At 38.9% G+C, this 24,238-nt stretch overlaps 1 protein-coding gene across 3 annotated transcripts in view; it reads left to right on the forward strand.

The window, feature by feature from the left end:
- Positions 1-481: 481 nt before the first annotated feature.
- The window catches only part of tjp3 (tight junction protein 3), a 32,717-nt gene continuing 8,960 nt past the window's right edge, over positions 482-24,238 (forward strand). Inside the window, exons 1-20 of one of the 3 annotated variants that reach the window (XM_030133201.1) lie at positions 482-633; positions 11,566-11,622; positions 12,161-12,285; positions 12,429-12,531; positions 13,119-13,398; positions 13,835-13,938; positions 14,059-14,248; positions 14,350-14,425; positions 14,793-14,893; positions 15,095-15,185; positions 15,643-15,825; positions 16,074-16,177; positions 16,506-16,590; positions 17,265-17,356; positions 17,509-17,605; positions 18,900-18,988; positions 19,104-19,176; positions 19,269-19,342; positions 22,203-22,266; positions 22,369-22,525. In XM_030133201.1, the coding sequence (XP_029989061.1) occupies positions 11,575-11,622; positions 12,161-12,285; positions 12,429-12,531; positions 13,119-13,398; positions 13,835-13,938; positions 14,059-14,248; positions 14,350-14,425; positions 14,793-14,893; positions 15,095-15,185; positions 15,643-15,825; positions 16,074-16,177; positions 16,506-16,590; positions 17,265-17,356; positions 17,509-17,605; positions 18,900-18,988; positions 19,104-19,176; positions 19,269-19,342; positions 22,203-22,266; positions 22,369-22,525 (2,136 nt within the window). In that variant the 5' untranslated portion in view covers positions 482-633; positions 11,566-11,574. The other 2 variants (XM_030133203.1, XM_030133202.1) reach the window with 2 other exon arrangements.

Consider the following 24,238-nt stretch of genomic DNA (forward strand, 5'->3'; position numbering starts at 1 on the left):
CTAAGTATATGTTTATGTAAATGTATAATTGAACATAATAATAATGATAATAAAACGTCTGCATGAAGACAATATGCTATTTAACACATTTCATTACGCACCCTTGTTGTAACAATAAATCACAAAGCCAATACAACATTAAAGGAAGTAAACTGTAAAAAAAAAAAAAAAAAAAAAAAAAAGACTATCAGCGCTATAGGGTTTGTGGACTGTGAACTGATAAAATGTTACTGCTTTTTGTTTCAGGAAACACCCACCCTTTCTTCAATGTTTAATTTATTGCACTTTACTGATAGATAAAGCTTATCACCGCTAAACTGGACCAGAAGGCAGAAACTTATCAATAAAATCTCATGCTCTCTCTATGATATTTACGACACGGACCTACTTCCGGTTCGTGACGCACAGTGGCGTGGTGACGTCATGAAACCCACCTGTACGTTTCGACGTCGATACCACGCCTCCTCACCTGAAGTCGGGAAGATTTAGTAGAAAGTTTTCATAGTCCCAGAGGACAGTCACAGCGAGCAGGAAGAAGAACAGGAGAGACAAAGTTTTAACAAAAGGATTTTAGACGGCGGGTTAACAAGAGTAAAAGAAGCGGGAAAGAACAGAGACAGAGGACGTCAACAGGTACGTAATTAGCTTCACCTGTGCTGTCAGATATGTGCAGGCATGGCTGTCAGTCCACATCAGCAGGTTGTTTAGGATGATATGAAAGTGGAGAGAAACGTTTTAATAATAGATAAAGTGGCAATATTTAGAGGAAAACATATTATTGTGTGCTGTTGTGTACTTAAACCGCTCTAGAATAAAGTTAAGTGAAGAATTAGTCGCTAGCATTGGAGTTAGCTTCGAACACAAGTAGCCCTGCTGCCTATATGGATATTTATCATCCTGAAATAAATGTATGTGCTTTCATTTTGAGGATTCACTAATGCGTTTTTTTGCTGTCGTCCATAGGAGATACTGACATATTTAGTGGAATGGTTAGCCAAAGCTGTTGGTGTTTTGTGTATTGTTTGTGTGTTGGTAGGTGGTACTGCCAGCTGCTTCAAATCCCACTTTCCCTAACCTCCTCACCTTACTGGTTCTGCCACACGTACAAGTTTCTGCTTGCCTGCCAGAGATTTCACAACAGTTTCGACTCTGCATTCCCAAACAACTGCGTCTTCCTTTACCTCGACCCAGTCTGTAATAAGGATGTGTTGTTTGTTGACCATCCAAAACAATGGGCTCATTTGTTTTCCTCTTATGTGACATCAGGTGGCTTTCAAAGAAACGAGTCCTGAATTTGGCCTTCAGCTATGCCCCTCACACTTTATCTCACTGGTATTTATTTATTTATATGTTGTTGTGGTAGAGGTATTGTTACTCCACTACAAGTAAAAGTTATGTATTCAACCCTTATTTAAGCAGGAATGTGAAAGGTTGATCAGTGAGATGGTTCCTGTCAGTGTTTCACTATATGTGATAGTTTTACAGCCTCATTTTTGTGTATGTTATGTTATATGTGTGTCTGGATATAGGGGAAGTATGTACAGTACTATAAACAAAAGTTTCAGGGATCAAACAGCGTCTATAAACTAAAGAGGTAGTATTTTGTGTGACTTCCCTTTGCACTTAACATGTCTTAAACTCTTTTGTTCAGACAATTGGAGATTAATTGCTTTAACTTTCTGATGTTTTATACCAGGTTTCATTCAACAAATGTCAGATGTTTCTAACAGTTTGTGCTGCTTCTTGTCATGAGGACAGGGGTCACACTAAATATTCACCTTAACCTTCACAACACATTTTGGTTAGATTTTGTGTGACTTTTAACTCTATGTACATATTTCCTGTATTTTCTCAATGTATCTGAAGAAAAAATATGAGGAATAAATTTGTATGCTCATTTTAACCCTGCAAAAATGGCCAAGTATTGTATTTTACATACTGGTGTGTAGTTTAACTGACAGGTACCATAGGGTCAAAATGGGACAGAAAACTGTTTCCCCAACTGTCTGACAAGGATGCATAAGAATAGTATGCAGATTTGTGTTCAAAGTTAATACAGTAAACAAGTGTTCGCTGGAAGAGTTAGTAGATCTTGATCTTATCAAAGCCAAATGAAATGAGATGCCTTAGTCTTGAAAGGTGAAACAACATGAAAAACATGTAAAAGACACAATAAAAACAATAAAAATCTAATAAGATGAAAACAGTGTCATACAAAAATTTGGAGTAGAGGACTAAAATTATTTAAATGGCATAATTCAAAATGTAATTTTGTAAATTTGGGTCCAAGAGGGGGACAATATTTTTTTATCTTGGGTCAAGTTGAAAAAACTTTTGGAACCACTGATCTACAGCAGTATTTTATATAGGGGTGGATCAACATTAATGCATAATATTAAAAATGTCCTTTTCACCAATGGTTGTGGCCAGGATTTAGCTTTTGTTTTTTTTATGAAACTTTTTTCCGTAAATGTTAATAATTGAATTTCCATCCATCTGTGTGTGAGAAGACTGAACTTCCCTCTCCCCTGCCACCTCTAACTCCACCAGCATGACACAGAGGCCAGCTGAGACACAACTCAATGACAATGTCATGAATGACATTAAAATGATTGTTTGGAGCAGGAAAAAGCCCATAGACCATTAATCAGACGATATCACCCACTCAAGAAATTTAACATTATTGGTGGGAGACTACAATCCGGACATCTAACATGTACAGGGTGGGGAAGCAAAATTTACAATGAACATTTAGTTGTTTTTTCTCAGCAGGCACTACGTCAATTGTTTCGAAACCAAACATATATTGATTTCATAATCATACCTAACACTATTATCCATACCTTTTCAGAAACTTTTGCCCATATGAGTAATCAGGAAAGCAAACGTCAAAGAGTGTGTGATTTGCTGAATGCACTTGTCACACCAAAGGAGATTTCAAAAATAGTTGGAGTGTCCATAAAGACTGTTTATAATGTAAAGAAGAGAATGACTATGAGCAGAACTATTATGAGAAAGTCTGGAAGATACTATTAAAGAAGAATGGGAGAAGTTGTCAGCCGAATATTTGAGGAACACTTGCGCAAGTTTCAGGAAGCGTGTGAAGGCAGTTATTGAGAAAGAAGGAGGACACATAGAATAAAAACATTTTCTATTATGTAAATTTTCTTGTGGCAAATAAATTCTCATGACTTTCAATAAACTAATTGGTCATACACTGTCTTTCAATCCCTGCCTCAAAATATTGTAAATTTTGCTTCCCCACCCTGTAAGTCTTACTTCACTAGGGTTTTCCCTATTATTATAACACCTCTTTGATTGCCAGGCACCAAAGATTGGATAAATAACATAAAAAACCACAATGAACAAATGCATTGATGATTAAAAATGTCATTTTAATTATTGATATTGGTCGTACCCAGAGTTTTGCAGTTGCTGCATCTCTAATAGTGTAAGATCATCATATTTGTAACATCACTGTCCTGTGAAAACCATGTATCATCAAAAAGGTAAACTTTTCATTGAAAAGAAAACAGGCAATTTTTCAACTTTGTGACAATGTACTTTCCAGCAGACAGCTTTACAGCATTTAATTAGTTTAAGTAGGAGGATATTTTTCTAAACTGATAAAAGACTGATTGATTCTTCATCCACCTTCAGTTTGATACAAATAACCAAAATTAAGGATTTCACTGAACGGGGACAGAATAAAAAAACAGTGAAGAGTAACTAAAAGGAAGTAAAAAAGTACAATATTTTTTAAAGTAGTGGATTAGATTAAAAAAAAACTGCAGAAATGGAAATGCTTAAGTACAGACTTGGTTTCCACAGTTCTGTCCACCACTGATGAATGTCTTTCTTCTGTCGATGATCAACTCACCAAACATTTGTTCTGTGACAGTTTACGGTTACATGCTGTAGTTACTTATATGCTCCATTGCCCTGCAGTTATGCTTGTGCGCTACAGATGTTGATATTGACATGTATTGGATTTTACAGGCCAATTGGTTAACAAAGCCACAAAAGGAAAAGTAATACTTGTATTCTGCCACGCCCATGCTTGTCGCTTTCCTCGTTGCAAGTGATACCATGAGGACATTTTAGGAACAGAACAAAATGTAGCCAAGGCTTAAAATAGTTGTCACTTGTTCGTTGTGAATGTATCTGAGTATTGTCAGTTTCCATAAGTGAACATAAGGACAGTCTTCCAGGTTTCTATGAAGTGGATGTTTGCAGGACTCTTAAACCCTGTCGACTGTGCATACCACTTCAGTGAGTGGGAGCTTCGAAAAGCCCTGGCCTGTGTAATTACCGCTCTGTAAACCTCCAGAGTATTTGTCCTCTAAAGCTGTATATTTACTCAGAAAAGCATTGGTATTCCTCATTAACCACTAACCACTGTGTGTTCAAGTTCATTCAGACCTTTGTGTCTGTCTCACTCATTAATATTTATTGAAGTAGCTTCTTTGCACAATGTTGTTTTGAGGAATTTGCCTCTGGGGGCTTCTGTATTTATGGTGAACCTCTAGTAAGTTTAGGAGGTTGAAAAGGTACTCTGAAGTTAAAAGTCAGTTGTTGGCATGCTAGTCCAACAGGAGTGGCTTGAAAACACAGTTTGTGAAGTAGCTCTGCTGATAGATCAGCCCACAGTTCTGACTGAGGCAGGAATGAGTGATTGTTTACCTTCTGCAGGGGGCACACCTTGGACAAGTGTTTGTTTTAGTAACAGTAGTGGATGTTGGCTGTGCTCAGTTTTTTCAGACCTATTAATAATTCAGCACTAGTGGCCTGACTGACCAGAAGCCAGCTGTTCCAGTTGGCTGAACTGACGCCGAGGCCTTACATCTGTTTTGTCACTTATTTTCATATTAACTACCTTTACAGCCCCATATGGAAACCTAATGAGGTCGTTTTTATTCATTCTGAGGTCATTAGCTGTTTTTATTCTTAGAGTGTTTGAATGGCCTTACCTGCTCTGCATCCTTTTGCTTCCTCTTCCTTAACAGTGTCAGGCCAAGCTGCTCTGTTGAAAGGCAGGTCACTGATAACCAGCAGTCAACAGAAAAAGATTGCAGCACTCCCATACTGAGCCAATATGTAAAGGTTAACCATGACCACCCGATACAATCAAAGCTCTCTGTTGCCCCGGGTGTTATTTCCTGATCCGAAAAAACACAACGGTGGCCTGTGTAGGAACCCAGGGAACTTTACTCAGGGCAAGCAGACCTATAGTATAGCAAAACACCCCGTCAATTATTAACAGCCCAGTGCTCTCATTCCCCCGACGTAACCATAGCACCCAGTAGACTGAAACTTAGCCAGCAGCCTGGGACCTGCTGCTGCCGCTGCCTTGTGGGAAACACTACAAGTTAACTGAGATCCACACATAACGCTGACGGTGGACCTGCTTGTCTTATGAAGGCATCAAAACGGGACTAAATGAAGATACAGGAACTAGAACTGGAACCATAGACGTGAGGTTTTGTTCGTTGGCAGCAAAGTAATGAGTGTGGGGATTTTAATGTCTGTATTTGAAGTGCCTCTGTCTGTGGATTGTGTGTCTTTTGGGGACTTGCAGTGGTTATTTTGAGCCTTTATCAGTCAAAGTGAGTTGGTCAGTAGGCGTTTCTACCAGAGGATCACATCATGAATCTGGCTCAACGGATCAAACTTATGAAACACTTTGGATCTGTGCCCCCGGATCCTCGACCCCCGCTGCTGGTGGTGCCTGTAAGTGGACGCATACTGTAACCTGTATTTTCACCTGTATTATCTACAAACTGTCAGCACTAACCAGAGTTTTATGAGTTGTAGGTGACATGCATGTTAATGTAACTGTATCACTGCAGATCAGCTTCGCTCATTACTAAGAAAGGCAGTGCTTTAAGCTTTTCTCAATACCTGGTTAACATATCTTTTAGCTTCTGGTTAAAAATTAAGTGACTAAATGCAAAACTTGAAGATAAAGTAAATCAGCGTTACATTTGTGTTAATAATTGGCATTCATTATTGAGCCCTGATTAATCGCTTAACAATTCATAGTTTAAGTTATAGATGTTATATTACAAGTCTTGCATTGAAAATTGCCAAAATGTTATTTGTAAACATCATTTTACCCCACAGAAAATGTGAGTGGAATCAACTTTTGCTAATATTTGCCTCTTATTTGTATTTTGTTATGTAAATCCTTCCACGGTAGCTGAATAGTTTATTGAAATATTATTAGAATAACAGTATATAGGCTATGTTGCAAGAGCTGTTATTTGACCAAGGTAAAATATTTCACAACATACCATAATAAAAGACAAGGATGACAACAATCAAAGCTGCAGGCCATGTATTTATCAATTATGAGTTTTAGTTTGATATTCAGTTCCAGATTTACTGATGTATCTATTTACTTAGTTATTGATTCAGATGTGAAGCTGTATGTTTCCCTGGTGCTGTTTGATTTTTAGCATTTTTCCCAAGTTTGTGGAAGACTTAAGGGCATGTTTGTGGAATCTGGAGGTCCAACATTTTAATCATTTCAGACCACTCTTGATATCACATGCATAAAAGCATCCAAAACATCCAAAATGCCTAAAAACAAGACTGGATGAAGAAAATAAAGGGGCTGTCTGCAACTATTAGATGTGGGAAAAGTCATTTTAGGTTGTTTTATGTTCTCCACATTAATTTTACATTAACCCTTTCATGCATGAATTATGATTATCGAAATCAAGATTTTTTTCCTGAATGTTTTTATTCCTCTTTAGGCATGAAAAAAAAACAATGTGTTTGAAATTTTTTTTTATGAAACTACTTTTCATGGAATTGCAAAAATGTCCCCTCAGATGGACACCGTGCATTTAATTTTTGAAGCAAACAAACGTGTATTCACTGACATACTGTGTGAAAACTATGAAATAAAATAATTTTTAATGCTGTGAATCTGATGTTTCCTCACATTTTAACATACTATAATACTAGTTATTACTCACTCAGATAATATGCAAGAACAAAAAAAACAACTTTTTGTTTTAAAAGAAATTTAAATTACAGTCTAATAACGATTAGCAATTGAGTTAGACTCAAATATGTTATTGCAGATCAGGTTTAGCAAGAAAAGGAACAGTAATAGTATGAATTGTAATATATGAGGTGTTGCATAAGCGTCCACTGTGTTGGCTGATATGCAAGTAAAACAACAAAATCCATGAATATACAAGAGAACGGCTGTAGAATTAACTGTCCACTGTAGTGACCCCTATGCATGAAAGGGTTAACTTTGTCCATGGTACATAATTTGTCTTAGGTGTATCTAAACCATATAATAATGGATAAAACCATCCTGAAGACTTGGATGTTAGATGTCAAGATTGTACTTTCCTACTGACGATATTAAAGGTTTCTTCTCTTGAAAGGGTGATACTGGCTGATTAATTTGGTCTATGGGCTATTTTTTTTTTTTTTGTTCAGAACTATTGATATAATATCACTCTTTAAAAATCCGCTATCGAGCCACCGTTATCTGTCCTGGAAATCATATTCTTGTACATAAGGGGACATGCATATTTGATAAGGACTCCAACAATGGTCACATAAACATGTATTTATTACACTGAAGATGACCAATTACCACTCCCACTAAAAGCAGGAAAAATTCTCACAATTGCAGTATCTGTTAAAATAGTTTCTGCTGTTTTTCCTGCATCTCAGCGCTTGGCACTGACATCATCACAACTGTATCCCTCTCCATGGTCACATTTAAGGTGCTTGACTTCTGTGGTCTTTATGCATGTGTGGGGGTTTGTATAGATCACAGTGGCTCCACCTTAAAGCCATGTTCAATAAAGGGCACTAAAGCAACTGTGAGAGTGGGCAAAGTCTGTGAGGGGGAGGAGCGCTCCAGGTGAGCTCTCTCCTGGATGAAATTTTTTTTTTTCTTTGTCGACCGAGAAAGAAACAAGCTCAGCTGGTCATATTACAGATAATTTCTCCTTGCAGATCAGGTTTCTGCTGGACAGTCATCGTGCACACAGAGCTGATCTGGGGAGGAAGTAACCGTGGAGTTAAATTACTGTGAGATCTCTGATTGTTTTGCTTTTGGAGATGGCGTATGGAGTATAAAGAGGTGGCTGTTCAGAGGCCACAGGTGTTTTGTTCAGCTTAGAAATCCCAGCGGAAAATGGAAGTGAGGTTCAAAGACCATGTGGTGAGTGAGAGTCAGGTATTAAGAGGTTAATAGTCTTACAAGATAATAGTGTGTAGCCTGTATGAATATGTTTGATACAAAGCCATTTATGGAAACTACAACAGGCAAAAACCCCATCATGCTTCAGTGGCGTCACAATGAACCAACTTTACATCAGTGAGCAGCTGACATCGGCTGTTTATGCCCAGTATGTTTATTTTAGTGGTCTTTCTGTTTCATTGACATGTCATTTTTGCAACTAAAAACAGTTTTACTGATTTTTAGGAAACTCCCTCGACTGAGGAGTGATAATATCATGTATATTTGCATCATATCTGGGGGTAATTTGAATGGTAGATGATGAATGAAGCACATATCCTATTGTACTTTTCTATATCAAGATGTTCTACCTATATTGTCTTGTGTTAAGTTTTAGTTAATGTTTAACACTGTTCCATCAGTGCACTGTGATTCAGCTGATCTTTTCTTGAATATCGGTCCACCCAACAGCCATGCAGTGCAGGATTGTAGGACAGTTATCAGGTTGTTTTTACAGTCATGTTGGCTCTTGTCTGCTCAACATTTTTGTCACTTATTCCCTTTGCTAATCCTGTTTGTGATAATGTCCTTGTTCCCAGTGATAGTGCTCCAAATTTGGGGCTCTGTGAAAAAATTATGTTGTATTTTTCAGTTTATAATTCAGTTACTCTTTAATTTATAAAAAAAAATACTGAATAGCAATGGGTGATCTGTAGATACACACCTTGAAGCTTGAAACTAAACTATCCAACAGAAGCAGGTGCAAATATCAGTTTCCCTTTAGGTTAAAACACCTTGTCGTGTCACTCAAATCCAACACTCACTTTTATTTGGTTAAGCATGTTGGTTCACTGTTTTGTGTTCCCTCGGGTTCATTATTAACTTGCACCAACAAACGGCCTACCGTTCACAGGTCACACACTGCACACTCGTACCCGTGTTTATCTCCCCCAGCATTTTTGTGGTCATTTTTCTGTGAGATTTGTTCCATTCAGTTAGTATTGTTACCTTTTTACTGAGTAAAGAAGTTGATTTGGTTATGTTGTAGTTATGAGTTTGGGGTGTGACGGCAGGTTTGATGCTCGGCAGGTTATAAAGTTGTAAAAATCACCTACGAGATGCCGCCAACATACTTAACTGTCAGTAGGTTGTCCTTGATATGTGACCTAGATAATCCTTTCCAGGCTTTAGAATCAGCAGTTCATGGTTTGTTTTTTTACACTCTACTATTTAAGGTTTTAACTGAGACAGGAAAGATAGGAAGAGAAAGAGATGGTCTATAGCAGTGGTTCTCAACTGGTCTGCCTTCAGGACCCACTATCACCCCTCAATGACAAGCTCCAACCCAAATTGATAAAAGTTAAACTTCTCAAATTTATTTAATGAAAAGATGTTGTGTTTTGAACATGAGATAATACAGAATATCACAGTATGAAAACATAGAAGACAAGTTCAATGATGAACCAAAATGACCAGCAGGTACTGATACTAAAGAGGGAAACATTCCCTTTAACAGTCTTAACCGCACTGGAACTGCATTAACCTGAGGGAATCCACGGGTTCTAGAAGCAGTAGAGGTGATAAAATGGGGAGCTGAGCTAAGCTTACTGGTGTAACACACAGATTAGGAAGAAATATAATGGCCCTCAGTTTGTTTGGTATTGACATCGACGCGGACCAGAGACACAACACTGTCACTGAATATGGCGGTTTATTGTGAGTCACTGCCATCCTGTGTCTGGGAGGGGAGAGGGGGTCTGACCAGGGCCGGGTCTGACTGGGGACCGGCGGAGTTGAACCATGCCACAGTAAGAACCAGACTGACCTTGTTTGTGTGTGATCACAGCTGGACCAGGTTCTCCCATCATGTCCCAGTGGTTCTGTTGATCCAGATCCAGCCCCCCTGTTTGCGGCTGTGAATGGACTCCTCCGCAGGCCGCCTGTAAACCCATTGTAATTTTAAAAACCACTAATAACTCCAAAAGTATTGGTCGTATACATAAGCTGTTTTCGCCTGTCTGATCCTTGACCCAAAATACTTAAATACTCCAAAAGGCAGAGTAGCTCTGTCCACTTTATCAGTTATAAAGCAGACACACATACACATACTCGCATACAGAGGCCACTTGGCTTTTATAATACAGATTAGGTACATTTCAACTAAAACTTAAGTGTGTACTAAAGTTAAAAGTGCATTCAGTCACTTATTCAAGCATTAAACACACTTAAGTTTTTGTCCTTGATGTAGGTAAAATCATGTCTGTTACAGTTGGTTAATATTTGAATAGAAACTTTTTGGTCTTCTTTTACATTTTGAAGTATCTGATGTTAATTAGCAATTCTGCTCATTACCACCGCCTACTGTTGGGGAGTGTGAACGGACAACGCTCTGCTCCATAAAACATAAAGCACAGGATTTGTCTAGTCTTTGTCTGGTCTGTAGGAGGCACTACTGCTCTGTTTCTGACTGGTGGTGTAAGAAATTCTTCCTTACACAATGAAAGTAGTCAATGACCAACCCGCGCATTTTTGTGGGTTTGGTTTTGAAATGCACCAGTATGTGGAAAATGAAAACCATGAGAGGTATGTGGTTATGTTAGTGCTGCAAGCAAAGGTTAGTTTGTTAATTGCTAGTTCAAGCATTACAGCATCACTGGAAAAAAGATGTTTTACAACAAGAGTGAATGCATTTTGACCACAATGAAGGAAGGAAATGTGTAGTTTGTGTAAACGGGTTTAGCTGGATACTCTGGCGCTCTCATACTGATTTCCTCTTACAGTCTGAATGAATTATGATGGCATTTATGTCTTTCTGATAATCTCTGATGGACATACTGGCCTCTGTGGGATATGAAGGTGTGAATACAGCTGCTATATCTATAAAAGAAATGCTTGCACTCTTGAGACCGACTGTAGTTTATTAGTGGCCTGCAGGACTGACTGATTTGATTGGGACTGTTTACAAAGACTCACACACAGAAATGTGTCGCATACAACAGGCACAGTGTGTCTGTCGAAGCAGGCGTCTCTGTTTTTATCTGTGTGCTGCCGTACTGAATAAGCTGTGGGTGTTGCATGTTGTCAGCACTACGGGGACACAGGAGTGTAACAGAGCAGGTAGCCCCTCCTCCATACCAGTCAGGCAGGATTGCGACAGGTGAGAGCATGTAGAAATCAGCCTGAGTTGTACACACTCTTCTTGCTTGGCTTAAGCTCAACTGTAAAGCTTGTAAGGGATCTGCATTAATTAATCCCACATAGGACTAATTATATATGATTTAATATAGTCAAACCAGCATTTATTAGCTAAATTTTTAGAATATCTCTCATGATTTTTCTTCTCTTTTCAGAAACCAGGCATGGAGGAGTTAACGATATGGGAGCAACATACAATAACACTAAACAAAGTAAGTGATTGTTTCAAATAATCAAAGTAAGATATGTTTAGGTTCAACAGTGAGTGTGTATGGGGATGTGATTAAGATGTTTGTTTAAAGATATACATGAAATAAAATAAAGTTAATAAACGTAAAAAGGCCACTTGTGCTTTCGTTGTGTTTGGTTTGTGCTGGTAAGCAAAAGCAGTGAAAGTGGAAGCATGATGTTATGGCACAGAAGCAGCTTCACTGTTGTTTTCTGAGGGTATTGTGGAGGACTTGGCGGGGGTTGCGTCGGACTGTGCTTCAGACCTCTCGGTTTCACAGCACAGACTCTAGGAGGAATTCATTGTGACACACCCTGCTGCACCTCTTTGCACCAGCTGGCTCCTCACTGTCCTGCCACATACTGAACTGAACCCAGCTGGAATGTGCTCTTTCTCCCTCTATCTCTCTATCTACGACACACACCTACTTTTCCTGCATTCCTTCTCTCCATCTTATGCTTTTGTGTCCTCGCTGTCTGTTTCCGTCCATCTCATTTGAACTCTTTCTCTAATGATGGCAGGATCCCAAAGTGGGGTTTGGATTTGCCTTATCGGGAGGCAAGGAGAAGCCTCACCCAGACACCGGGGATACAGCTGTGGTGGTCTCAGATGTGTTGCCCAATGGACCGGCTATGGGGCGGCTTTTGTAAGTTGACAGTGTTCTGATGCGTGATTTTCATCAGATCATCTGTCTGTATGCATATACATTTAACGGACAGATAAAGACGCACAAAGTAGATAAATCCACCAACAGATGTTTTTAATCATGTGTTTTCTTGTACTCCACAGCCACAAAGATCAAATAGTCATGGTGAATGGGGTGTCCATGGAGAATGTCCACTCCAACTACACCATTCAGACTCTCAAGTCATGTGGCAAGACTGCTAACATAGTGAGTATGAAGCTAAACCACAGTCACAGAGTAACTCATTAAACATTTACACTGGTATCATGATGGAATGATTCTACAATACTGGATACAGTCAATCATGTATGACTCATCAGATATTTATGCAGCTGAAGAACAAACACAGCCATGCGTCCACTGTCTTTGTATCATAATCTACACACACACTTCTCTGAATTACTCACACACTTCTCTGAATTAGACCTCCCCAAAAAAACATCTTTTCGGTTCATCCTTGTGTTCTAGTAGATGCTTGTGCCTTCGAACCATTCATGAAATAATATTAAGGGGAAACCTTGTAGAGGTACTATTGGAGATACCACTAAAAAAGCCAAAATCTGTGTGGTGTTCATTTCACAAATGTTTAAGTGCACGTCCCATTATTTTTGAAGTAGTGGAATTCATTTAGAGCACATGCATGTTTTAAATAAAAATAGTTATTGGTGCTAGTATGAAGTAATATTTTGTAAGTATTTAACAATTCATCATATTCCTGTATCAGTGTTTTGTGCTGCTTAATGAATTTGCACAACACTATAAATTGAAATCCCTTGTCCGCTCTATCTGTCCAGACAGTGAAACGCCCCCGAAAGATCCAAATCCCAGCAACCACCAGGCCGAGTCGGGCCGCCTCCCACTCCAACCTGCTCGACCAGGACCCTCCTAGAAGAACACGACGCTATTCTGATGGTAGCGACAATCGAGACTTCAACCGGTACCGAGCCCGAAGCGCATCACCTGACCGTAACGGACACGCACCTCTGATGTCTTCAGGGTACAAAAGGCTGCCACACAACAACGTCTCAGACAAACCCATCAGGACTACGCTTATTAAAAAGAGAATCACAGATGGTAAGACCTCAGGAAGTGGAGAAAGTGAACTGAGGTTGCTCCTGAAGTACATAGATTTCAGGACACACAGATTACGTAGACACATCTTTTCACATCTTATCTTTTTTTTTCCATCCAAGATTTTGTCCATCCCATTTCTCAGACACTATTCACCAGATTCTTTTCAAAGTTCACACATGTTCTTTACTACTAGGAGAGATGCAGTGCACAGTTTGTTTGCTGAATTTTTAAGTTTTTTTATTTATTTATTTATTTATTTTTTACAAATCTTGGACAACTTTTTTAAAAGATTGAAAGTTAAGACTCAAAATGAATTCCTGGGTGGGCAGAGAGCAGGAGGGGCAAAGTGTTGTGTGACCAGGTGGGGGTATTAGTAATCTCCATTTACTTTTTCACTTGATGATGTCCTGATTTCTTATTGGGTTTTTGTCTTCAGAGTATGGATTGAAGTTGGGCAGTCAGATCTTTATCAAACACATGACAGATACTGGCCTGGCTGCAAAGGAAGGAACGCTACAGGAAGGAGACCTTATTCTCAAGGTAAAGCCCAAATATTCAGTGGACTGATCTGGCGTCAGTCTCTAGTGTACTTCTGTCTCCTCTAACAACATGATTGTGGGTTTGAAAGGCTTGGATGTTTGTTTTTTCTGCTCTCTCCAGATTAATGGTATGACGACAGAGAATCTGTCTCTGCTGGAGACCAAACACCTGGTGGAGAAGAGCAGGGGCAAACTGACCATGACGGTCCTCAGGGATGACCGCAAGTTTCTGGTCAGCATCCCAGAGGTGGAGGACAGCGCCCCCAACAGTGACGATGACAGACGCCGAGGCAGCAGCTCAGAGCTGGAGGGTAAGACAGAGGTGGAGAAGAATCACAGATGAAAGGTTGGAGTCCTCCATGGAAAACATCTGTGGCCTTGTTAATTGTGCTTCTTTTCTATTTCCCATCAGACATTTCAGACATTGATGACGACATGCCCCCTCACAGAGTGCCACGTCAACCCACCCGAGAAAAACGTACACGCAGGTGCACCCCACTTCTTAAACAATACACCTATAGCTCTGTGTTTCTTATTCTGTTCACTTCACAAAAAACCTGTTTGACCTTTGAGCTGTTAAATTCATTTCCTAAATAGGGGATGTTTGCTCTTAACAGTAGTTAGATTTAAGTGTAGTTCTTTATCATTTGTTGTGTGTGTTAAACTCACATTATCAAATCCAGGTGCATTTAGGTAATTTTACCATGTGTGACCAGACTTACAGTAAATAACATTGATTTGGTTATAATATGTGCATGGTATTCATTTAGTTTATGTGTAAACCAAAAAAAGAAAGAAAAAAAAACAAAAACTTGTGAATTAAAGCACTTAAGAATTTTGTATCTTTTAACCCAGAACAAGAGCTGAACCTCCGCCATCCAAGTCTCGGGATGCTTCACCTGTGCGATCCACATTGAGTCGACCTCCAGCCAGAGCTGCTTACGCTCCTCGCAGAGGTCAGTACTCCACAGAACCAACATTTTCTCCCAGAGATATGCATTACACAGAGAACCTGATATAATTTACATTGAGAGTGAAAATGAGAAGGTATAGAAGTCCTTTATACAGTACGATTAAGTTAATGCAGGACACGTAGATGTTATAATGACACTAAATAACCATGAAGACATTTGTTAACTTTCAGTTTTGTTTTTCAGCCCCATCGGAGTCTGAGTCAGACCGCAGTGCCTCTCCTCCTCCTGCCAGGAGAGAGAGTTCTGACGCAAAGGATCACTCCAGCAAATACAAGTAAGACCATGTTACCCTGACTGTGATTTGATCTCACATTCAGACAAAGAACATAGAACTATGGACAGAGACGCTTACTGTCCATGTGTTGAGACTGACTGAGGTAAACGCATTGTGTCAATCCCACCTTTACTAAAACTCTCACATCGTCCAGTGGAAGCAGAACATAGAACTTACCCTAAAACCTGCATTTACCATGTAAAGCTGGAGCTGGTCATTTTGTCAACTTATATCATTTATTTCTGATCTAAGCATGGTATATTCTACAAGCAAAATACTATGGCTGACAGTGCAGTATGACCACATACTTAAAATAAATATTATTCCTGTTGCCTTGTATCACTATTAAAGACCAGTTCCTCTAACATAAACCCTACAACCAATGAGAGCTCAATCTAAATGCTAATAACTAATAACACATGTTAACAAAAACATTTTGGTTTTGTTTTTTCTCCAGAAGCCTGTCTGGGATGTCCACCCTGCCCAACCCCAAATCCTCTCCCGTACCCCACAACTGGACCACCCCCCGCCCATCTTCATCAGCATCACGGCCTCGTAGACCAGTGTCTGAGTCAGACTCAGACCGCAGTGCCTCCCCTCCACCACACAGGGACAGCCCCCGCCCAGACAGCAGATACAAGTACGGATGAAGCCCAATTTCACTGAAACTTAGAAAATTAGGAATGAAATCCTGTTAAGGTCAGCTGTCTGTTGTTATGGAATAAAAGTGTTCAGCTGGCCTGTTCTGATACTGTGGTTTAAGATCTTCTCATTAGTCATGATTACGTTACAGTTGGAGACGATAAGCTGCAGCATCTTTCATTTCATCCTTATTAACATTATCATCATTTCTCCTAATTTTCTTCTTATTCTTCTATCTTCCTTTAGGGTTCTTCCTGATCTGCCCCAGGCAGGGATGAGAGCGTCTCCTATTCCCATTAGAAATGAGCCACTAAGGAGGGTCAACTCCCCTGTCAGAGTTCCTCCCCCTGGTCAGTGCATACACACACACACACACACACATACAGGGTAACTGTTTAGTGACACTACACATCCTGGATGGTGTCTAACACATCCCTGACAATATTTGCATACTTGTTCATATTAGTATGATGTTTACTGCTGAACAGGTCTGTAAAGTTAAATACAGATGAGTTCAGTACACTGAACATAAATATGCTCAGTATAGATGAACTTCAATCATAAACCATTTTTAAAAGTTTTTCAGTGTTGTTTTTATTTTTGTACCAGAAATAAAATGTTAAAATTTTTTATTCTATGCACTTCAAATAATAATTTTGTGCTGTTCTTTCTCCTCAGACTCTGAATCTGAGTCCGACGGCAGCTCGGGGCCTCCTCCGAGGCAGAGCACCTCACACAGTCAGGACTCGTACAGCAGATACAGGTACAGATGAAGGTCCACCCCACCCCAACCTCCAAACCCCCACCCCCTTCCATGGACCGGGACACTGAGCAGACCGTGCACGGCTCTCCCCTTATTTCCATTAGCTAATCTGAAGTTTTTATATGCATTTTAAATTTACAGTTACCCCTCTGTGTGTCATGATTTTTATTGATTTGCTCATTGTTTGCCTTGAGCCTTGTTTTGCTACTTTGGTTTTGCTTCAGTTTTGAGTTTGACTGTATACATTGTTTTGTGTTTTTGTTGGCATTTTGTGTCAAATGAAATAAAAATGACTTGCACTGAACATGACCCTCTCCTGTATGTGGCTAAGTGCTGATTAAACAGAGGACACTTGAATATCATAAAACCATATACTGATCAAACAACACCAGAGTAAAGTTCCCTTATTTGATGAAAATCTGCATGTTTTATATAGCATGAAATCCATAGTAAACAACAAGACGACTAATGTCAGTGATTAATTTTGATGGGTCACAAAGCAGTTATCCAACTCAGAGAGAACTTCCCTGGAGGTGCTAAGGTGAATATTCAACAGTTCAGTCTCCTCCTCTATTCTATAATCATATCAGCCACAGCTCCCCCCCTCGCCAAACGTAACTCAGATTTGTTGTCTTCCTCCTCCCTCACTCCCGCCTCCCTCTCTTTTCTTCCAGAGTCCTTCCTGATGTTTCCCTGCAGCCCCAGGTGGAGCCTCCACGATGGAGCAACCCACCCAGCATCACTGCCAGCAATCCACTGGTGAAAGGTGTGCTTTTGTCATGTCCGCTGTTAAATTTTTTTTCTCTTACTAAAGTGTGCTGAATTCAGTCCAAATTCATTTAGAATGATGTGCTGAAGTTGAATAAGTCTTAGTAATGTGTTCTCTGACCTCAGACATTATTTATTTGATCTTCACAGCTCCCTCAGGGTCTGAATCGGAGGCCAGTTATGCATCGGTTCCTCGCCGAGACTCTACAGACAGCACAAACTCCAACAAGCCCAACAATCGCATCAGGTGGGATCTCATACCTGCTACATGTCGGTCTGTCTCAGATATCACAAATGGCTAGTATTCAGAAACACAACTGTAAGAAGCACATTGTTTGCTCAAAGGTTTCATGTTTCATTCACATACAGTGCTCTCTCATTCCAGACTGTAAAAGTCTTTTACTACAAGCAGAAACCTACACTTGAACTCTACAGAGGACTCCTGAGGGTCTAAATTTAACCCCAACTAAGTCTGTTGACAGTAAACAAGCAGTGTATTCATAGAAACCATAGACAGATAGATACAGTCACAGAAATAATTATTAGACCATCAAAAGTCATCAAAAACAATGGTTATGCAATTAAGTACTAATTCCTGTGTGAATCATGTGACTAAAACGGACAAAAGAAAACAAAATGCCCAAAAGCACTGTTTTTGTCAGTACAATGCCATAGATATTAGTGGAAGAACTTAAGTGATTTTGGGTATTATCAAGAAAACATGGAAAATGGATAGATCTCAGCTCTTAAATTAAACTCTGAGGTATTTTTGTTGTTATCATTATATTTGTCCTAACAAATGTACCTTTAGTTGTATCAAGCATTAAACTGAACAAGAAATTGAAGAAAACAAGGGGTGGTCTAATAATTTTTTCCGCAAGTATAGATAGATAAATGGATAAATCACACTACAACCCAGCAGCATGATAGCAGAGGGAATAAATGAGTTTGTGTATATAAAGATTTCCTTTTTTCTTTTTATATATTATATATTTGTTCTCCTCTGAGATATAGTAACGTCTCCCTGACAGCATTAAAGTAAACCTGTCTTTGAGAACATGGTCTTCATTGCTTATGATTCTCCAGGCTTTCTGCACCACCTGCGTCTTCCATAAAGAATTCAGGTCTTTTCGTTGGACTCCTATAATTTTGGAGCAGACCCTAATATTGAATTGAATATTATTTCTTGAACGTTTGTCAGTGTCTAGATCATAAAATGATTTCAGGTCACACAGACTCTCTGAGTTTTCTGTCTGCAGTATCTGAACAGACGGCGTTTGACAAATGAAAGCACACATTGAGGGTTTCTGCATCATGTGAGGATATGTAAAAAGACACTGACAGGATGCCAGACTGGTTCCTCTGCTTTACAAGAAACGCACATATACACACTTATCATACAACAATGCGTAAACATGCACGTAGCAGGACATCCTGTACGAAAAAATGCATTTGATATCCTGACTGACACAGTTCCCTGGTTCTTCTCTTTGTATATAATAACAAAGCTCAAGCATTTATTTTTCGGTTTCTTCTCCCAGAGTTCTTCCCGAGTTGAAGTCCACTTCAGTCGCTGTTAGGCAGGAGCCTCCTCCACGAGCCCCCTCACCTGTCAGACCCCCACCCGACGGTCAGTGGGTTCATCTGAATCACACACTCATCATCATTCCCCCTGTGTTTCTGTGTAATTTTAGAACCGTAAAAGTTAAACGTAGGCTTTGTTATTGTGTCTTCACCTTGTGCAGATTCCTCAGAGTCAGATCAGCTTTCACACCTCAGGCGGTCCGGGAGCTCAGAGCGGGAGGACACCCACCGCAGGTACACCAACTTCATCAAACACACATGAGCTCTTTTGATATTTGCTGTTTTACGTCTTTTTATGCACCGTTATCCCTGTACTCTCCCTACAGGGCTCCCCGTGCTGCCAATGGAACCGGCACCCTGAGGTCTGGGATTTCAGTGAAGAGCAACCCACCACTCTATTGTAAGGCTCATTTCCTGCTGTTTTTTTTTTTTTTTTGAACTTCTTTTTATTTAGATTTCATATGTGTAGCCATACAGTGCATTGTAACAAATCATTATATAACAGAAATATATGTGTGTGTGTATATATACACACACACACACACACACACACATACACATATACATCTCAGTCTTAATGGGGGTAGTAGTCCATGGTTGTTTCAAGTCCAAGGCCACAGGGACCACAATATTCAGGAGAGATCAACATCAGCCATTAAAATACAACATGGTAGAACCTTGACATTCTTTCAGAATCTGAGATAGAACAAAATAGAAATCCACAACAGCAACAACAATGAAAAGCAACAACACTTACATCAAATTAAAATGTGACTTAATGTGGGTCCAGTTGTTCATAAATATTTCTCTTTTCATTTGTAACACTGCAGTGGTATATTCCATGTTGTATACATCCTGAATTCTGTCCCTCCATTGGACTATTGTGGGGGGTTGTGGCTTTAACCAGGAGGTTGTTATTACTTTGTTTGCAATCAATAAAAGTACTCTAAGCAGTATTTCCTGCTGTTTTCAGTTGATATTAAAAGAAAGAAATAAGTTCTCAGTTTAATCATTGTCTATTTGGTTAATAAGTAACTGTTTTTGGAGCTAATTCACAGTATTTCAGACATTTTATGTAGAGTGAAAGAATCCACTTCGGGGCTTTGGTTACTTGGTTTGCATTTGTGTGGTTGTTGTTATTGTTATTATTTATTTAGGTTTTTTTTTTTTAAGTTTTTTTATTTTCTCAGTATATAGATCACACACGTAGACATGCACCACACACCAGAATTGACCTTCTGCATTTAACCCATCACTAGAACATGCAGGAACACACCACACACTGCAGACTAAGACCAGTGGGGTTGGCATATCAAGCACCCAGGGAGAAAATTAGACTTAGACTTGGACAAACTTTATTGATCCACAAGGGAAATTAAATGGTCACAATAGCTCAGTTGCAAAAAAAAGCACTCTTGAAAAAACACTAGCAAAAAAGGAAGGTAAGCGTGAAGAGATAAAAGCAATAAATAATATAAGTAGAATATATTAATAAAGCAGTAAAAAATCAATCAAATTTTATTTATATAACGCCAAATCATAACAAAAGTTATCTTGTGACACTTTACATGTAGAGCAGGTTGAAACCAGACTCTCAAGCCAGTTTACAGAAACCCAACAGAATCCTCCAGGAGCAAACACTTGGTGACAGTGGCGAGGAAAAACTTCCTTTAACAGGCAGAAACCTAGAGCAGGCCTTAACTCCTGGAGGATGGTCGTCTACCTAGATGGATAGATGGATGGATCATTTAATTAATCCCCAAATGGGGAAATTAAAATGCCATGGACTCATAACACTCATCACACAGTACTAAAAACACATCATCATTCTGGACTCTGCTACAGACCCTTGTGTAACATCAGTGCAAAAGTCCAATAGCAGTTTCAAATGAAGTTCTCTATAAATACACACAACAGCAGGAACCAAAGAGTTCCTAAGATGTTCAGTAGAACTATTCAGCATCACTATTCACTCACTAAAGGAGCTCTAAATCCATTAAAGATACTATGGAGCAAATGGTCCTTTACAGACAGAACAGTTCAAATTTTGGTCCTCATCCTTTTTGTCCACAGTAATGTCCACAGAGTCCAGGCTCAGACCAGCCACTGAACCAGCCTTAGCCTGGACTCGGTGGACATTACTATGGACAAAAAGGATGAGGACCAAAATTCAAAGTGTTCTGTCTGTAAAGGACCAGCTGGGGTTAAAGAGAGAGGGTAAAGGAAGAGAGAGAAGAAGAATTAATGACATTCTTTTGGTTCAAACATGTTCTATACATGAAATCACCTGGTATTACAAAAATGTCTTCATTAAAATTAAGTTAAAATTAAACTGACACTTTGGCGGGGGGGTGACATGGATGCACAGTTAACTGAACTTGAACTATTAAAAAGTAGAACAGCTGGTGTTAGTATAATTACCAATAACTAGAACAAACGTCCATAACTGTTAATACTACTACTACAAATACAAGTATTAACAGTGGATATACTATTACTGTAACTGTTAGTACCAATAATAGAAACATCTACTATCTATGGAACTATACAGGGTAGGGAAGCAAAATTTACAATATTTTGAGGCAGGGATTGAAAGACAGTGTATGACCAATTAGTTTATTGAAAGTCATGAGAATTTATTTGCCACAAGAAAATTGACATAATAGAAAATGTTTTTATTCTATGTGTCCTCCTTCTTTCTCAATAACTGCCTTCACACGCTTCCTGAAACTTGCGCAAGTGTTCCTCAAATATTCGGCTGACAACTTCTCCCATTCTTCTTTAATAGTATCTTCCAGACTTTTTCGTAATAGTTTTGCTCATAGTCATTCTCTTCTTTCCATTATAAACAGTCTTTATGGACACTCCAACTATTTTTGAAATCTCCTTTGGTGTGACGAGTGCATTCAGCAAATCACACACTCTTTGACGTTTGCTTTCCTGATTACTCATATGGGCAAAAGTTTCTGAAAAGGTATGGATAATAGTGTTAGGTATGATTATGACATCAATATATGTTTGGTTTCAAAACAATTGACGTAGTGCCTGCTGAGAAAAAACAACTAAATGTTCATTGTAAATTTTGCTTCCCCACCCTGTATAATAAACACTTTGACAACTGTATGGATGAATGAGGGATGACAAAGAAGGCAGGACAGAAGGAGGACCAATCAGCAGGTCCAAAATGGGGGGTGGGGGTTTAAATACAAAATATTCATATCAGTGGAGCGTAGTCTCACAGTTTATGTATCTTTGAACAGCTAAGCCTGCAGAGGAGCCCATCTACTCACTACCTCCAGACTCTTACCCAACATCTAATCCAGGGTGAGTAAAGTTCATTCACAAGTGTTGATTCATTCAGATGCATTGTGGATCAGAGCAGCAGTATTGGAGATGCTGATCAAATGTTGTCTCTGTCTTTCTCAGGTACAGCTCCGATCTACACACGGTGTCATTTTTGAAGGAGGGCAGCGTTGGTCTGAGGCTCGTCGGAGGTAACGATGTCGGTATCTTTGTGGGTGGAGTTCAGCCAAACAGTCCTGCGTACGAAAAGGGTATGAAAGAAGGCGACCAGATCATGCAGGTGAGTCATACTCCGACTGATTATTTCAGCATTTAACACAACAAACACAATTAAAAGCTGCCATATTAGGAGCACACCCTGTCCAGACCCCACTCTACCTCACTACAGTGTGTGAAGTCAGGGTTCCCGCAGGGTCTTAAAAATCTTTAAAGTCTTGAATTTACAAATCTGCATTTAATACCTTAAAAAAGTCTTTCAAAGGTATTAAATTTGATACGGTAGGTCTTAAGTTATGTTGCCATAAGCTTGTTTGCTGTGTTGTGATTAAACGTGTCTGTTAAATGTCCAAAGAAAGTAACGTTATTCTACTCAGTTCCACCCGTTCCAACCCAATAATTTTTTTTTTTTTTTTTTTTACACTTTAGTTTTATTGTTTGATTTCTGTACAATACAAACAAACATAAGGGACATTTAGGATATATTGACCATTTAAAAACCTTTGTGACTTACAATTGGTTTTAATAATGTGACGTTGAAATGAAAATTGTCCATTTCTTCCATTTATCATGACACTGCTCTTCTCGAGTCCTCAATCTGTGGGTCAGAATCTCCAACTCCAACATTCTATTTACAATTTGTAGCCAGTTGTTAGTTGTAGGAGGTTCAAATCTGCAGCATTTTTTGGTAATAGCCTGTTTACTGGGTGCTAATAGTATTTTAAACAAATATCTATCATTTTTTTCTTACATTATTACCAATAATACATCCAAAATACATCACCAAACATGTTTTAGGGATTGCATAACCAAATATCTTAACAATTGTTGAATATGCATTATCCCAAAATGATGCAAGTTTAGGGCATAACCAAAAGACGTGCATGATTTACATTGACATCTCCACATTGTCTCCAACAAGGTTGAACTCTGGACACTTATTTAGCTGTAAACCAACTCGAAAATTTATATTGAAATTAGGAACCAATTATTAACTTTGCAATGCCCTGTGAGAAACATTCAGCCCAACATGTGTGCAGCTGTTAGTCATGTGTGTCGCCTAAGAAAGCTAACTTTGGGAACTTTAAGGGAAAAGTAAGCATGAGGAAGTACAAATGTAATAATGTCTGGTTGGAGAAAAGATAATTCTCAACCTGGTTGACATGAGTGGAGGGGAAGGGCGGTGAAATAGCCATTCAATTCTGCTCCAGGTAGTCTTAAAAAGTCTTAGATTTAACTTGTAGGAACCCTGGAAGTATATCAGGGGTATCAGGCGAGGTCATTTTTGCAGGTTTTCATAGTCAGAAACTACAGATAAATTATTTGACTTGAATAATTAAGAACACAAACTAAAAAAAAAAAAAAAGGAAACAGATGAAAAATAGCTGTTCCACTGTGTCTCTGAGCCTGAAGGAGAAACAAAGAAACCCTTATTTCATTAATGGCAGCTGTACACTTTTTAGAAAACATCCAATGAAAAAATATTTTACTTTACTAATTTAGAAAATCAAGTCTTTTCTAAATGTATGTCCTTTTGTGTTTTCTTTGTGGATTCTTTTCTGCTCTTTTGGATTTAAAGAGTGGAATTTATGATTTTGTACTTCCACACTTTGATGGTGATGTGAAGAATAACAAGTACGGTACGCTGGTATCATTTATTAAAATCAGTTCAGACAAATCACCCTCTTTCATGAATCATGCATCAGTTGGAGCTTAATTTTACACATGATCTATGAAAATCAAGATCCAGGAAAATAGAAAGTCATGACAAAACCTG

Source organism: Sphaeramia orbicularis, chromosome 4 (assembly GCF_902148855.1).
Source record: "Sphaeramia orbicularis chromosome 4, fSphaOr1.1, whole genome shotgun sequence".
Classification (NCBI taxonomy): domain Eukaryota; kingdom Metazoa; phylum Chordata; class Actinopteri; order Kurtiformes; family Apogonidae; genus Sphaeramia; species Sphaeramia orbicularis.